Source organism: Ictalurus furcatus, chromosome 24 (assembly GCF_023375685.1).
Source record: "Ictalurus furcatus strain D&B chromosome 24, Billie_1.0, whole genome shotgun sequence".
NCBI lineage: Eukaryota > Metazoa > Chordata > Actinopteri > Siluriformes > Ictaluridae > Ictalurus > Ictalurus furcatus.
Window position 1 is genome coordinate 18,890,609 of NC_071278.1, and position 16,220 is coordinate 18,906,828.

The following is a 16,220-nucleotide window of genomic DNA, read 5'->3' on the forward strand; positions in this document are numbered from 1 at the left end:
AGGTTTATATTAATGTGTTTATTATGGTTTTTATTGGAACAACTCATTCACAGGGACTTGTATGGTTGACAGTCTACATAACCTTAGGATGAAAATAAACTGAAAATAAATTGTGCTGTTTAACACAGAAAAAAAACCAACATGTAATTGTAGTTGTGGTAAAGTTTTCTGCAAGGACACTTTTATTTAACATTTGTAGAAGGAGTCTCCAGTGTCAGCACTTTGGACTAAAGACTTTGCGCTTTCCAATTTCTTGGTAAAATGACAAGCTGCATTTCCCCCCCATCTTATTAACTTCAAGGGAAATAAAAAAGAAATCAGCTTCTTTTTTTATTTTTTTTTATTTTATAGCTGATATAACGTAAGTGATAATAGGAATAAACTTATACTGTCAAGGTTTCTACAACATTATAGGTAACTATAAACAGATAAATATCATGACATGTTCATTAATAAATTAAATATTGTAATTGTTCGCAAATTGCTGTTTTATAAGAGGAATAAAACACTTTGAGACGTGTAGTTATAGACAAATATACCACTTCAGCATGGTAACGCATCACACCTCTCTGTCCTGTTATATAACAGCACAATCAGTTGTGTTGTATCATTATCATTATGTTAGTTTACTTGTCAGTTCTTCTATTTAACACCACTTCCTATTAAAAGAAGCTGGCTGAATTATTAACACGTTTATTTTTAAATAGTATTTTATTACGAGAATAAAGCTTCCACATTTGGCTACGGTATTTACAGGGATGTTGAAATAAATCTTCCTCACATTCATATATCTAGGAACATTTAAAAAGCTGTTCAATGAGGTAGATACACAACTCCAATCTATAAAAATACAGGTTTTACAAACAAAGTTATACCAATATAAATGGTTAAAATAATTTAATAGAATACAGTATAAATTAAAATGAAAAATTGTAAATTGACCATGAAATCAATAACTGTACAAGTTATTTACAAAATGATGGATACTATATTTGAGGCATTTTAATGAATATCTTATAGCGTGAGACTAAATGCATGAGGAAGTGGAATTACCTTGAAAATGATCTCTCTTTATCCATATTTGTCTGTTGTAAAGACTAATATTCAACCCAAAATATGATACAATAATGGCTTCAGATTGAATCACACAGTTTCATTACTGAACCCCATAGCTACCGATGACTGGTCTACAAAATCTTTCTCAGCTCTAATGTTTAACTCTCCACTCATTTATCTAAGAGGCATGACTAAGTATTTGGACTCTTAATTTTGAGGAACACCATCAGTCACCTGCATCCACATGACTCCACCACCATGTCCTCATACTGTTTGTATACTACATTATTCCCAGCATCAATGTACAAGATGCTGATTGGGCTAAGTTTGGAAGGCACACAGCAGCTGGGTGGCATGTTGCTGGGGTTCATAGAGTTCATCAAAGTCTGTATGATGGCATGATTAGTGGGCTCCAAATGAGACCTAAGTGGAAAGTCACAGATACCCTCACAGTGGTATGCCTCATAATCCAAAGGAGCGATAATCCAGTCATCCCAGCCCAGTTCTTTGAAATTGACATGCAGTGGCTTCTTGCTGCATCTAGACTTGGACTTTCTGCCCTGCCGTTTGCCGTGACGGTTGGTTAATGCTGTCCGCCGCTTCCGCTGAGGTTTTACGCGAGGGACTTTCTCCTTTCCAGTCTGGTCAGGGTCCAATTTAATTTTCCCTTTTTTCTCATAGTACAAGCTCTGCCTCTTCTTTGACTTGGTGTACACCACTAATATGGCTTTCTTCCGTCGTGGGCGCCCGTATCTGTGAAATCCAAGATACCGTAAGTCGATTTCCCTCTCAGGCTTGTCGAGGGAAACCTTGAGCTCCAGACAGAAGAAGTTCCTTTGTGTGTGCAAATGCCGTTCTGCAAAGATCTCCCACACATCTAGGACTTCCCATCTTGCTGTGTGAGAGTCGTGCAAGTCTAAGATTTTGGAATCCAGAAGTTTGTGAGTCTGGCAGGAAAGAAGCTGAATCTCCATAGGACCTGCGTCAGATGTTGGGAAGTGTCCAGAGACTTTTGTGTAGACTCTTAGTTCGGCACCCAGCAGCTCGACTTTATCAGAAAGTGTTGAGATATCAAAGAGATACTTCTGTGTCCATAGTGGAGAGTTTGGAGAGTCATCTAAAAGAGAAAGCAGAGATACATAACTCTATTCAATTCCATTTAATTTCATTTTAACAGTAGACCTGGTCACTAAACAGGTTTACAGAAATCCAGGTCTACAGTTTTAGAAAAAAATTCCTTCTTCACAGTTCTTCCACAGGTTCTGTGCATATTAGAGAGTGTTTAGCTTCTTACAAAGGTTTACATTGGAAAGCATTTGATAGAAAAACACTTTATTTATAGGGTTTATATGGTTCCAAAGAAGATTTTATATATATTTTTTCTAAGAGTGTTCATATACATTCACTATGAGATGCGACACTGGAGAGGAAAAAAAACTCCTGATATGGAATAAGGGAAAAAAAAACCTCGAGAGAACCTTGATTTTAGACATCGTGCTTTCACAATTATGCACTGATGGAAATGATTTTAAATAAATAAATAAATAAATTATATATACATATATATACATATACAGAGGTGCTTGAAAGTTTTTGAACCCTTTAGAATTTTCTATATATCTATATTGCAGCACAAGGGCGTCGCAACAGATACTGAAAGCACAGGTTCACATACTTTTGCCATTCACAGATATGTAATATTGGATCATTTCCCCCAGTAAATAAATGACTAAGTACAATATGTTTGTCTCATTTTTTAATAGGCTTCTCTTTGTCTACACTGAGGACTTTTGTGAAAATCAGATGATGCTTTAGTTCATATTTATGCAGATATATAGAAAATTCCAAGCACCACTGTTGTATAAGAAACCAACAAATAAACAAACCAACACCTTACTGTATTATAAACGATTATAGACTAATGTTATTATAAATGTATTGAAATTGACGTTTCCATCTTACACTGATGTGCACCTGTACACTCTTAGGTTTATTCTAGATTCTAGAAGGGGTTCTCTGGCTTGTTCCTATGTGAGAACCCTTAAAGATCTCTAGCTATAGAAATATAGCCAAAGAACCCTTGAGGAACCATTTCCCCTCTAAGAATGTATAGATAGGCTATGCGTCTGATCCCTGACAAAACCAGATACTATCTTGCTATTTTTTTAAAAGATGATCAAAGATAAAACGTTCCAGCCGGACAGACTTACCTTGTCCGTTATCCACAAAACTTGTGATGATGTTTGCGGCTTTAGATGAACGGAAAAGGCTCGCGTTCAGTCCAAGTTTCTCAGCAGCCGAGAAAGCCTTATAGATGGAAAGCATGTACTCGTGAGGCTCTGCGGAGTCCTTGCTTGCTCTTGGGAAGCGCTTGGTGCTGGATGAGGCGAAGGTGTGTGATAGCGAGGCCGGTGATGTGGGATGACTGGCACCGGGGCGCAACCCCACAGCCTCCGTGTGAACACACGCACAGTACTGCACGAGGACAAGCAGGGCCGAGAATGAACCCGCTGAAGCGCGCGCGTGCATGGTGGAAACGCAGACTGGTTAGATCAAAAGAATGGCTAACTTTTGTAAGAGCGACTGGAGGAAGTGTGCACAACTGAGAGAGAGAGAGAGAGAGAGAGAGAAAGAGAGAGAGAGAGAGAGAGAGAGAGAGAGAATAGCGGCTCCGTCCCATTACGCACCAAAGCCTGCATGCAACAGACACACAGCCTTATTAATGCCCTAAGTTTCCACTTTTTTTTATATGTTCGAGTGCCTGATACATTTAATGTGATAATATCTATCTATCTATCTATCTATCTATCTATCTATCTATCTATCTACCATAAATATTTTAGTTTCTACATACACATGCTAAGACAACAACAATAATAATTAGCCATTGGCCATTCACGAAAAAGTAGCCTAATAAATATAACCAACAATGGCTATTAAACAATAACCAATTACCAAACTGGTTCGATTATTTTGTAACTTTTTATAGTTATAGTCCAAATCATGGCAAACTAATTCAGGCGATGTCAGAGTAGATATGTAAGGCTATATGAAGATAATCTATTATGAATAAATACAGTCTGTTGCCAAAAATATAACTTTCTACCGAACAATTTCAAGTTGTTAACAGAAGGCATAAGATAACCAGTGCACAACATATTTTGTATTTAGGTTTTTAACCACAATACTATAACTTAAAAAAAAAAAAAAAAAGGATGTCAGGGCACCAGCATCCAACCAGGACACTGTTGGACAATGTTCTCACTATGTCAGTGTGGGTTGCCTCCGGGTTTACCAGTTTCTTCTCACGTTGCAAAAACAGGCTGATTTAAATTGCCCCTAAGTGTGAATAAGGCTGCAAATGAGTGTGTATCATGTCCTGCAGTGAACTGGAATATCATCTCAGGTATACTCCTGCATCATGCCCAGGACAAAGTGATCATTCATTCAGCTTCAGTAACCACTTTATCCTGATCAGAGTTGCTGTGGATCCACAGCCTGTGCCAGGAACACTAGGTGTGTGGTGGGAATACACCCAGGATAGGATCTATCCAAATCATACTAAACCTAAAGATACCCTAGGGCCTCAGGACTGAGGTTCTGAGGACCTCTAGTGGTCAACTGGTGTAAATTCAGCAAGCCCATTAGAACTGTTCAAGGTGAAAGGGGTTCAGATATTTCCTTGTGGATATTTCCAATATTTCCATTGTTTAGACTCTAGATTTACTCTTATGTAGGCTCTTATTCTGTTACAGGCACAAATTCAGACTGAAGATCTCTTCATGATTTTAAGCTATGCAATTTTATTGGTAGTGCTAATTCTAAATGAAGTTCCCTAATACAATGAATAAGAAAAGAAAAAAAAAACATGAATATACATGTGTAGTAATTATAATATAAGATAATTATATGTAATCAAATGTTTAATACATAGGAAAACCAACAGAATATCCATATTTATGTTTAATAAAAATGTCACATATACACACACACACAAACACACTATATATGTATATATATATATATATATATACACACTGTGACAGAGTTCTATGGAAATTAAATGATACATTAATGAGTTAAGTGTAGTGTAGCCCACAGGAGTTGATCATGGTTATCTATGATTGCTTTATGGCAACATATGAATGAAATTTCAGTGTATGTAGCAATGCATGAAAAGGATGAAAAGGAAATAAATGCCTTGAATTTTGTTAAAGAATAGTTGTCATCAAGACATTTATCACAGAGGTAAGTATTTGTATCATTTGTTCTCTTAAACCACTAAGTAGATTAGATGCAGAACACTCAGTAGCATTATTATATACACAGTGTGTGTTGTGAAGGCACGACTGGAGTCAAAGATGCTTTTATGGTTCTGAGTGGTGGCCATCACTGTGGCGGATTTTGTGGTGAAATCCGCCATCACTGTGGCGGATTTTGTGGTGGAATCTGTGGCTGGTGGAGAATTAGTAGACACATTAAATGATGTGACAGTACATGCACTTGAAGTTAGAGCAGATGATTATATAGCAATATATGATTATAAGAACATTTGCAGCATTTGTAGAAGCATTAAGGAAAACAAATGTACCTAGAGAGTTGACAGTGAAGGATCTTGACTGTGTTTTCCATTCATTCAGAGTGAAAAACAGTGTCATGTTCATCCCTGTGGAAAAAAAGAGAAAAACTTTCAGAACAGATTTGCATGTGGTAGCTGAAACCATATTTCTTGAAGGAGTACTACAGTGTTCTGAGAGATAGTCTTGCCAAAGCTGTTCTTCTGTAAGTTTATTCATCTTTCGAAGATGGAAAGATGGCAAAAACCAAAACAAACGAACAAGCAAGAAAACCCCATAAACAATAATGTATAATTTACCTTAATATTTTATGAGGTGTTATGATTATGATGTATTTTGACTTGTAGTGCATTCTGGGTATTTTAGTTAGTATTTCCTCAGTAGAGGGAAATGTCACATTAATGTCACATTAGTTTCTCTGGTAAAAATGCTACAAAGATTAAGTTGAAACACACTGAAGTATTACTATAAGATGATATTAAAGAAATAACAATTCATGAATGAAATCATATTAATCAATTGTGATATTTATAAATAAATAAATCTACATTTATCCTGAAAAGCTTGTATTTTAACAATAAAGGCAAATTTTAAGCTCCCCCACCGGTGGTATTGATGGCCAGGTCAGTGTAGTTTGCCCAGCAGTTTTGAAAGGGGATGGTTGTGTTTCCATACAAACCACCTGCTGGGTTTCCCTGAGCATCTTTAAGCATGGCTGAAATCATTAGAGATGTCACCCCAACTGATACACAATCACCCTGGAGACAAAGAGGATACCAGAGATGATGCAGTCTATAGACTTTTAATGTTGGCATAATCAGAGCAGTCATATACTTAATTACAAAGTGCTTCATGAGTTAAATCAAGTGTCCATGCTGTCAAAATTCTATGCAAACTTAAAACGCTTGAATAACCCTATAAGCAGTAAAGTGACTGAATGTTTATTGTCCATATACAATACACATGTGCACATGTATATAAATGTAACATGTTACATTCATAGGTGCAGCTTATAATATTTAAAATGAAAAATAATCAAACCTAGAACTATCACGCATTTACGAAGACCTTAGAAAAACGGTGACTTGCAACATAGCTAAACAATATATTTGACTAATTTCAATCAGGACTGCAGACTTGCTATGTTGCGTTTTAGCCACCAGAGGTCCCCATTGTTCCCCATGTTGTTTCCCCGCCGTCTGTTAATTGTTTCATCACTGCCACCTGTGTCGCATTTCCCAGTATATAATTAAGTTGCCCTGTTGGTTAGCTTCCTTGCATGAGGTTTAATGTTGCCAGACCAGGCCTTGGTGCTACATAAAAGTTTCTCTTGTTTTCTTGCCTGTGGTACTAGTTAAACCTTTTGTGATTTTTGCCATTTTCTCTTGTGATATTTCATTTCATTTAAGAATACTCCTTTGAGGAGATATTTTGCATTGCTTTTAACTTTGGTTTTCTTTGGAGTATCCTACTGAGCATGGTGGATAACCTTTTTTGTTTCTCTTTTTTTGTTGTTGTTGCCTTTTTCCTATGTTTGCATTTTTTTGGACTTTATTAAAATCTTTGAATACTTTGGTAGGTTCATTGATAGACCATCTGACTCTCACAGTGCTGACTTGAGTTCGTGTCCCAGCCCTGACAGATTCTCTATTTCAGCCTCAGGGCTAAGTTTTTCTGGCTAGGAAATGAGCTCTTCCAAGTCAGAACACATTTTGTTTCAGCAGAAGAACTGGAGTCAGTTGCAATTTGCCTTGCAGGCATCAGAAAGCACTTAAAAATTACTGCCCCCTCTAAATAAATATCCTAGATATGTCCCTTTAGCTGGTATACCTTGAAGTAAACAAATGCCTTCTTCTTCTTGATGTTAGTATGTTTCTCACCTGCTGGTCCAGGGCCATGATTACAGGCTGTACACTGAGGGCTCCAGGGTAAAGCCCCGCCACTGGCTCCACCACCACCTTCAGAGTAGACACACTGCTCGCTCTCTGCACTGATGGATCCTCACGTGTCACCTCCTGATTCGCCACCTGTCCACAGAGAGAATATCTCCGGTTTCTGTGTTATTCGACTGATTGACTGGCTGTAAACACTTAGTAGTGCTGTGATTGGTTATGATATTAAACAAGAGTGCTAAAATCTAATATTTATAAATAGCTTGACAATGCATCATCATATCAGTTCGTAATAAAAATTTCTATTACAAACCAAAATGTCCATTATACTCGAGACTGTATTTGTTTTTCAGATGTGACAACAAAGTGGGCAGAGAAATATCAGCCCAGACAGAGATTAAAATCAAGGGAATGTTTCATTCGACAATGTAATCACTTGAGAAGACTCTCACAGATGCGTGAATCTACAGTCTGGGCTAGTCTGAGCTGCAGTAGCCCTGGGCCCAAGACATGTAACTGTGGCTCTGCCGGCAAAAACAAACCCTTATACTGACCCTTATACTACTATTTTTGAAAAACAGAGGAGGGTGGGTGCAGTTCATGCCTCTGATCTTTCTTAAAACAACCCTTGCCTGATTTTCAGATGGTGAGTTAAAATTGCTCGTCACCAAGATCTGCAGGAAACATACGATATAGTTTAATACTGAATGCCAGAAAGTTATGCTTGTGGGAGAGATGCTATTTAAAAACAAAACTGTGCTGCGTTGCTGTTTCCCCCAAAATGGCATTATATAATTTTACATGAATTTCATGCTGAATTAGGCCAATAGTTTGCATCGGCAGTCACATGAACTGTAGATTTAAAAAAAAATTATTCATATTTAATCGTAATAAAAATAAAAGAAATCACAATAAAAGAAATGATTGATATAGCTTGTTCCTATCTTACCTGGCTCCAGGATGGGTCACTAGCTGGTGGAGATGGAAGAACGATACCCACTGAGCTCACGTTGAAGCCGATGGACTGACTCAGATTGCCAGAGATAGCAGCCTGACCCAGAGTGTCAGCAGCCGTCTTCAACACCGTGAACAGATCTGAGTCTGCAGGAGATATACACCATAATATGGTCAGTATTGAGCACAGAGCAAAAAGCTCTGTTTTTGTCTAACGGTCTAAAATACAAGGCATTGTCAATGACTAATTTTGCAACAGCATGATTTATTAAGGTTGAAAGTAACTTCAGGAACAGCGACTGTGTGCAAAACCAATTTTTTTTATCCTCCCCTACTGGTAGTTGTTGAGGTGGCTGCTCACCACTTGTGCTATTGGCAGACATCTGGTTGGTGGGAGGTTGTTTGATCTCCACCTCCACGGTTAACCCAGTGGCGCTTCTCCGCCTTCGTGCCCCGCCACCCTCCCGCACAATTTTGGTGATGCGGATCATGCTGGGAGGAACCTTCAAGAACAAAGCCAGGTTGTTGACTAGTTGGTCCCCAAAGAACTCTTCCTCTGTCATGGCTGGGAGGTTGAAGGAGATGAACAGCACTGAAGCCGTGGTGATCTGGACAGGGGTAGAGCCTCGCAGGAGGACGTGCAGCATTTTGTAATCAGGGTCGAAGAAATTGGAGCCGTGCGTACCGTTAAGTGTGGGGATGTATTGTTCTGAAGAATGAAAAGTGGAGAAGTAGAGGATGGAAGTAGAATACTGGAAGGAACTGCAGAAAGTAGCTAACTTCTTCATTCACTGGGCATGATTTATCAATCTTTTTTTTTTTTTGTAACATTGTATGTAAACCAAGCTAAATACTCCCATCATATTTATGCAAATATTTGATTTATTGTTGATTTTCTTTGTGCTAAAATACTACAGTACAGATGATTTATATTCAGTGTCCAAAAAACTACTAGAGCTGAAATCAAGAAGACTAAACAGAAAAAGAGCATCCATTAAGCACAGCATAAACTAAACCTTCCAATAATGCAGATCAGCCATTGCAGAGCATTGGTTACCATTCACAAAGACATATAATTGAATAGTAAATCTTATTTGTCATAAATTATCGGTTTGTTCTGGGTCACTTTCATTAAAATGAAATGACATTGTTTCAAAGAGTTTCCATAAATCTCAACCTAACTGGATTTTCATGAATACCACGTTTCTTGTCTGCTTCCGCCAGTGATTTGTGAATAACTTTGTTTATATAGAGCTTGTTAAATGAAATGAAATGTTAGCAATATTAACATTTTTGGATATTACAATACCAGGATAGGCAGGTTTAAGCAAGGTGTAGTCGTTTTTGTTCGTATTCCACTGAGCGTTGTTTGGAGCAACCAGTTGAGCATTCACATAGACATCCAAACGCTGAGGTTTTGAGTAAAACACAGCCACTTTGACGGTCTGTAAAAAGAGAAAAAAGACCCTAAGTTCCAAACTTGCTAGCTTGCTATTGACCAGTAAACGGTATCACAATCAGACGTTTGCAACACCTAAAAAACAGTGCTTGTGTGCTTGTACCTCAGTGGGTGCAGCATTGAGCATCATGAGCCTTAGTTTTTGGGGGGACACACCAGTGAAAAAGATGTCAAAGGATTTGTTTGTGGCTACAATGCTGTGGAAGAGAGACACTCTCTTTTGACATGTATAGCCAGCACACCAGCCATGGTCCTGTGGGCCTGTTAAAAAAGACAGGATGACACATACTGTTAAAAATGTTTAATGATAAGCAACAAGTATTAGACTATCTACATAGTATTAACAATTTTTTTTCTTCTAAATGACTAACAAATACTGTAAAAATACAATAAGTGTAACATTGGAAGATAATTTACACAAAGTGAAAATAGACAACATGGGGATCTATCTGGAGTAGTAGCACAGATTAAGGATCTAACGCTATGGCATTATCTCTATCTGTATCTGTTTACATTTACAGCATTTAGCGGACACGCTTATCCAGTGCAGTGTTGGTTTAGTGGCCAAGACTCTGGGTTACTGGTCAGAATGCACCATATCACGGCTGACCCTCCATAACAAGCTGGGATATGCGAAAAATTTCACAGTTAGTGCTTTTTAAATGAAATATGACTAATACAACTTTCCCCTGGAAACACTGGAAAAAAATTACAGGTAGAAATACGAGCTCTGTCAGCATGATCCTCACATGATCCTTGTCTACATCATGTGAGCTCATATTTGATCTCAACTAGAGATGTGTGGGAATGGTTTTTTAAATCCTGGACAAAGGTATTTTTTTATTGGTTTATATCTAACCATAATATTTTCTAACAAATTTAGTTAATTCTATTTCCCCAAAATATAACATATCTAGTAGCATACTTTAACCTAAGGATGAATGAATGAATGAGTGATGTTAATGCATTCCAGATCCCAGTCCTGATGCACATTTCTAGTCTTAAGCACATGCCCTGTTATCCTTTCTGGCAAACTTTCTTAGAAAAAAGCAAACAAAAAACTAATAGTACACCTCCTATTCATGTATGTGTATGTATATTTGTTTACAACACACGATCTGTTCATTATAATACATTTGTATTTGGTTACATCCCTAGCACTCATGTATTTACCATTCAGCAGGTCTACATAGCCATCTCCCAGCACAGCTACAGGGGACAGACGTCTGGTTTCAGTGTCTGAATCCAGACTCTCAATCACCAGCATCCTGTAGTTCATTCCAAAGCACTTGTAGGCCTGCCAGGTGCTCATAAACATGCAGGTCGAGTCCCGAATCACACCTGTATGCATAACAGTATGCATTATTTCAGTCTACACCTAGCTCTACAGCTTCTAAAAAGTGTACTACATAAAAACCCTATGAATCACCCTCTTTCAGACTCACCTTTGTATGGGGCTATGTTACGCACAGGGATACGGCTGCCATTGAGGTAAGTGAGCATGACTTTGGGGATGCGATAGTCTCCCAACCCGTGTCGGGGATCCCCATTCCACTCATACTCAGACAAAGGAATCACCGACCCCACTGCTCCCAGGAAACTACCATCCAGGTCCTTCAGCATGCTCTTCTTCTTGGCATCACAATCCATATCCACACAGTCAGAAGGGTTAACTTTGCTGCAACGAATTCAAGAGAATCACAGACTGGAAAAACAACAGAACAACAGCAAAAACATATGCACTGTGAAACGGCTGTTATCATAGTAGTAGTTCAAAAAATGTGGATCAAAGAGTGGGAAAAGGATTTTAAGCTAACAGTGCAGGCTATGTGTAGCAGTCTGGGAAAACATGTCTGTTATAGCAAAGTAGTAATCTGTTCATATCCAGCTTGACAAATTCGGCTTATTATTAGTATTTATTTTGTGTGGGTGTGGGAGGTGAAGGCCACTTTAGTGTCAGAAAGCACATTTCATCCACAAAAAATGAACAACTGCCATCTGACTTATTATTTATGTTATTTAAATTATTTTGCACCATAAAACATAAAAATGAAATCAAATATCAAATATTAGCACATGTATAGCAGCAACGCAACTCACCCCAGATTTGGATGATGAATGAACACTAGAGCCCCCTCTGTGCTGTTACTCTTAGTGATATTCTGAACACTGATAGGGTGTTGCAGGTCCTCATTGTTTGGAATTGTGATAAACATGTAATTCGTTTCACTTGAGCATACATTCCTAAACCCAACAAATGTAGTATCTGAAAGAAATGAACGTAGGTTCAAACCCTGCATGCAGGACTGCATGCAACACTTAACTACATTTACATACAACTTGGACATGATAAATGTTTAAATGTATCTTGTTACTTGTGACAGTCATTAGTCCACTAATCGCGTTGTAGCTCATGAGTCCATCATGGGGATTCATTGGAGCACCATTGTGACCAGATTCAAATGTTGGCCAAGATATTCCAGACCTGCCACCTGCCAGGTACACAATACAATGCCAGTTCATCATTCGGCTTGTACTAAATGTAGTCTAGTTTTATATTGATCAAGTCAACATACAGATTCTCTCAGATATGATAGTCCTATGATAGTTCCTAACATTAAAGCATGAACATAACGTTCACAGTAGGCCAAACAGCAAGAAATTAAAGAAAACACCCTTTATTCTCAGATATAAAATGTACAAGTACAGTGAAATTCTTTTCTTTACAAGTCTCAGCTTGCACTGCAAAAATAACATCTGGGCAAATGAAAATATTAGTATGAGTATTACAAGATGAGTATTTCCTATTAAAAGCTTACAATAATCCAAATATAAGATCATTTTTCAAATTAATTTCAAGCATTATATTAATTTCAATGTTACATTTCAAGCTTGAAATGAATAAAATGTCTAAAAGGAATAGGTTTAATAATCTAATATTTGATTTATTGTAATCATTAAAAAAAAAACCTGGTTGACCAGGTGGCTAGTGTGGACCACTGCATGTTCCGGTTAATAAATGTGCATGTTCATGTTACTTTCATGAATGAAACCTCACACTCGAAGAACATTTCTGTTACATCCCACGGGATTCAGTTCCTGATTTGCGCTAGTCTGAAATAGATGCAACTTCTGGCAAGCTTTCTTAAAATAAAAACAAAACAAAACAAACAAAACAAAGAATCCCAGAATAGTGAATCTCATATTCATATCAAACCTAATAATGTATTTGTTTTTGGTTATATCCCATGGAGCAGATAGAATGAAGAGCCTTGTTCAGGGGCACAATCTTGGCAGCTTAGTGGTGCTATTGTGCAGACCCACAACCTTCTGATCAGTAGCTCAGTGCCTTAACCACTGAGGCACCAAATATGGAGTATGGAATATAGAATATGAAAATGCAGCATAATATTAAGACTGAGATTATAATTGAAAAAGTGGGAATGTACCATTAAGAGGCCGGGGTGCCCTGTGTCCTGCACTGAGAGCGATGTTGCGAACCTTTGTAGACAGAGTGTCAGTGCAGTTGAAGTTGGGGCTACTGCCAACAATTAAGGAATTCTAAAAAAAATAACATTAAGATTATGAGATACACCTACAATTGCAATGGTATACATTGGAAATCCATTTTAACATGATATTAAATATGTCCATAAAATATGTTCAGCTTCTTACCTGGATTAGGACAGTTTTATTTGAGTATTCATGACTGACTGACGGGGGCTCATAGATTAATGGCATGATGCCCATACCATTGTCAACAAGGGTCACATTCGAAACAATGACACTCATGTACACCTTAACAAAAGCAGACAAGAGAGCTGGATAAGGCAAACTAGAACTACTGCACACATGTGAGCTGCAATAGCTGTATGCACACAGAGCCCCGCCCATGACAACCCTGCTTAATAAAAATAATGAGTGGCTACAATTTAACACTTGAGAATGAGATCTTAATGTGTGGCCATGACAGAAGAAACATAAGAATGATATCATTAAGTTGTGGGAACCAGATCATTAATTCATATCCACAGCTTAAGGTGCGATCATTATGTTGTGCCCATTGGCTGGTGCTTATACATAGGGTTTTAGGAAAACCACACACTCTTGGGAAAAAAGCCACTCTTCTGTTTTGGTTAAGATGTAGACACTAGAAAAGTTGTTTTTTTTATTAGGTAGTGTGCATAAAATATTTTTGCTAGAATAAAATGTTCATTTTGCACAAGTTTGATCAATTACAACAATCGAATTTTATATGAATAAAACAAACCCAGTTCTATAATTTCCCATAGCTAGATCAAATAGATGATGCAGTAATGGTCTCTACTCTTTTGCTCTTTAATACTTTTAATCATATTGAAATAATATTGTAATATACTGTAGCTTTTTTTCACCTCAAAATGAAAGACAAATCTTTACTGAAGACTGTATTTTTCCTCGCAGAATCTTCAGTTATTTCATATTATAATTGATTTCATATTGAACAACAAAAAGTAAAAATCTTCCCATTAACACATCAGCCATTTTATCTAATTATTGTAAATTGTAGAATTGAGATGCAGTAGTACACAGTAGTACATGTAAACATTTCTGCTGTCTACATTTGAACTCAAACAGACCTGTTTCCCCAAAGTGTCCGGTGGTTACTGTAAAACCATAAATATATTCCCATATTCCTGTTTGTGGGCACAACACAATGATCACACCTTATTAATACTTTGCCGCAGCTAATGATCTCTTCCCCTCGTGTTACCTACACATTGCCATGGTTTTATGTCTTGTTAAGCCATGGCCATAAATTATTTTTATAGTAGGGATGTCATTGTTGAGGCTCTGTATGTAGTATGCAATATTTACTGTAGTAAATGAAGAAAGAAAAATAAAACAAGCAAAACATTTTACTCAGATCCTTATTGCCATTTATTATACTAACCAAGTGGTTGGTTTGAACCTACTATAGAGCAGTATCATGAAGCAGAGATTGGAAGAAGCTGAAGATTGCAGTGTCATTAATTATACCTGGAAGTAAATGCCATAATCGAAACTTTTCCAAACGGCAAATCCCCGGATTTGAGAACAGCCAGCGAGTCCATCTTTATTCATATAGACTCCAAAGAGACCGCCGTGAGCCTCGTTCTGCTGCCATTGAGCCACTAGATTCAAAGATCCTATTGACATACCAAATCACTTCATTCAGCTGGACAGCAGACTACAGTACGTATGAGACAAGATATTCAGTTTTGTAACACTTTGTCCTAAATATTATCACATTCATCGATGATTACATATACTGTATTTTGAATAAAATAAAGGTTGTCTAATATTTCACATTATATGATTATTATATAAGGAATATAAGCCATTAAGCCTATTTCTAAACATAATTCCAATTTTAAATCGGTCTTATTTTGTTGGCATATAATTTTGCTTCTTTCTATAAAGAAATGCTTGAAATAAGCAAAATTATTAAAATGATCTGCCCACATAGAAAGGCAATTTCGAGGTAGAACTGAATAAAAATATCAACAAATCTAGATATCTAGAGAAAAACCCTTATGAATGCACACTTTAAAAAAAAAAAATAAATAAACAACCTAATACAGAGACATATTGCATTTGCCTATATTCAAAATATTTTTACTTGCCCAGATATGATTTTTAGAGTTGATATAAAGTACTCAGCATTCTAAGGGCTCTTTACAGCAATTATGAGAATGTTTCTCAGTTTTTACCTGGACATGGTTCTCCACTGATTCGAAATCCCACTCTTTCATAACCAGCAACAATGTTCCCCTGAAGAACTACATTAGTGCCAGTGTTTGCCTTGAAATAGAAATATGAACTGTTAAACACTTGATATAGAGCATCTATAGTATTTTTGTTTAAGAAGGATGTTTTGGAGACGCTCCATGTGACATTGTGCAATGCACCTCAATAGCTGCAGGCCAGTTTATATTCATGGTCTCTTGTCTTCCATTGTATGCTCCTGGCCAGAGTGTCAGTGTAACCAGATTCCTCCTAACGGTGATGTTATTGCCCCACACCCTGATTCCTATAAGAATAAAGATGTTTAAAGTACATTTTACAGTGTAATTACAGCCTCATTTGGTTTTAGAGAAGCCCTGGTCAGACTGGTTTTGGATAATAACTCTTTCTTCTACATAGAATTACTCTTCTAAGAGTAAGTCTGCAATTCAGAGATAAACATGCAAGCTTGAAGCTCAAACTGAGGCTCTGAGCAAAAAGATGTAAAAAAAAAAAAAAGTGTAACTTGAACTTGAA

General features: G+C 37.2%; 2 protein-coding genes across 2 annotated transcripts in view; both read right to left on the reverse strand.

Moving 5' to 3' along the window:
* Positions 1-1,156: 1,156 nt before the first annotated feature.
* On the reverse strand, positions 1,157-3,585 carry gdf6b (growth differentiation factor 6b). The gene is made up of 2 exons (XM_053613535.1): positions 3,267-3,585; positions 1,157-2,173 (listed from the first exon to the last, which is right to left on the reverse strand). Exons 1-2 carry the CDS (start codon positions 3,583-3,585, stop codon positions 1,287-1,289), a joined length of 1,206 nt encoding a protein of 401 aa, XP_053469510.1. The 3' UTR covers positions 1,157-1,286.
* A 1,283-nt stretch (positions 3,586-4,868) lies between these two features.
* pkhd1l1.1 (PKHD1 like 1, tandem duplicate 1) overlaps positions 4,869-16,220 on the reverse strand; it is a 48,323-nt gene continuing 36,971 nt past the window's right edge. The window contains exons 63-79 of the mRNA XM_053612815.1: positions 15,869-15,990; positions 15,671-15,761; positions 14,958-15,106; positions 13,614-13,736; positions 13,388-13,499; positions 12,314-12,430; positions 12,039-12,204; positions 11,384-11,616; positions 11,112-11,279; positions 10,042-10,199; positions 9,789-9,924; positions 8,841-9,188; positions 8,475-8,626; positions 7,514-7,660; positions 6,238-6,391; positions 5,648-5,722; positions 4,869-5,511 (exon numbers count right to left, since the gene is read on the reverse strand). Of these exons, the coding sequence (XP_053468790.1) occupies positions 5,330-5,511; positions 5,648-5,722; positions 6,238-6,391; positions 7,514-7,660; positions 8,475-8,626; positions 8,841-9,188; positions 9,789-9,924; positions 10,042-10,199; positions 11,112-11,279; positions 11,384-11,616; positions 12,039-12,204; positions 12,314-12,430; positions 13,388-13,499; positions 13,614-13,736; positions 14,958-15,106; positions 15,671-15,761; positions 15,869-15,990 (2,633 nt within the window). The 3' untranslated portion in view covers positions 4,869-5,329. The remainder of the gene's footprint in view (positions 5,512-5,647; positions 5,723-6,237; positions 6,392-7,513; positions 7,661-8,474; positions 8,627-8,840; positions 9,189-9,788; positions 9,925-10,041; positions 10,200-11,111; positions 11,280-11,383; positions 11,617-12,038; positions 12,205-12,313; positions 12,431-13,387; positions 13,500-13,613; positions 13,737-14,957; positions 15,107-15,670; positions 15,762-15,868; positions 15,991-16,220) is intronic.

Bases quoted from the DNA above. Each gene is read 5' to 3' on its own strand.
- gdf6b (XM_053613535.1), bottom strand. From the start codon at position 3,585: ATGCACGCGCGCGCTTCAGCGGGTTCATTCTCGGCCCTGCTTGTCCTC. The intron at 2,174-3,266 runs GTAAGTCTGTCC...TTTCTCTTTTAG, and splicing joins TTTTGTGGATAACGGACAAG to ATGACTCTCCAAACTCTCCA.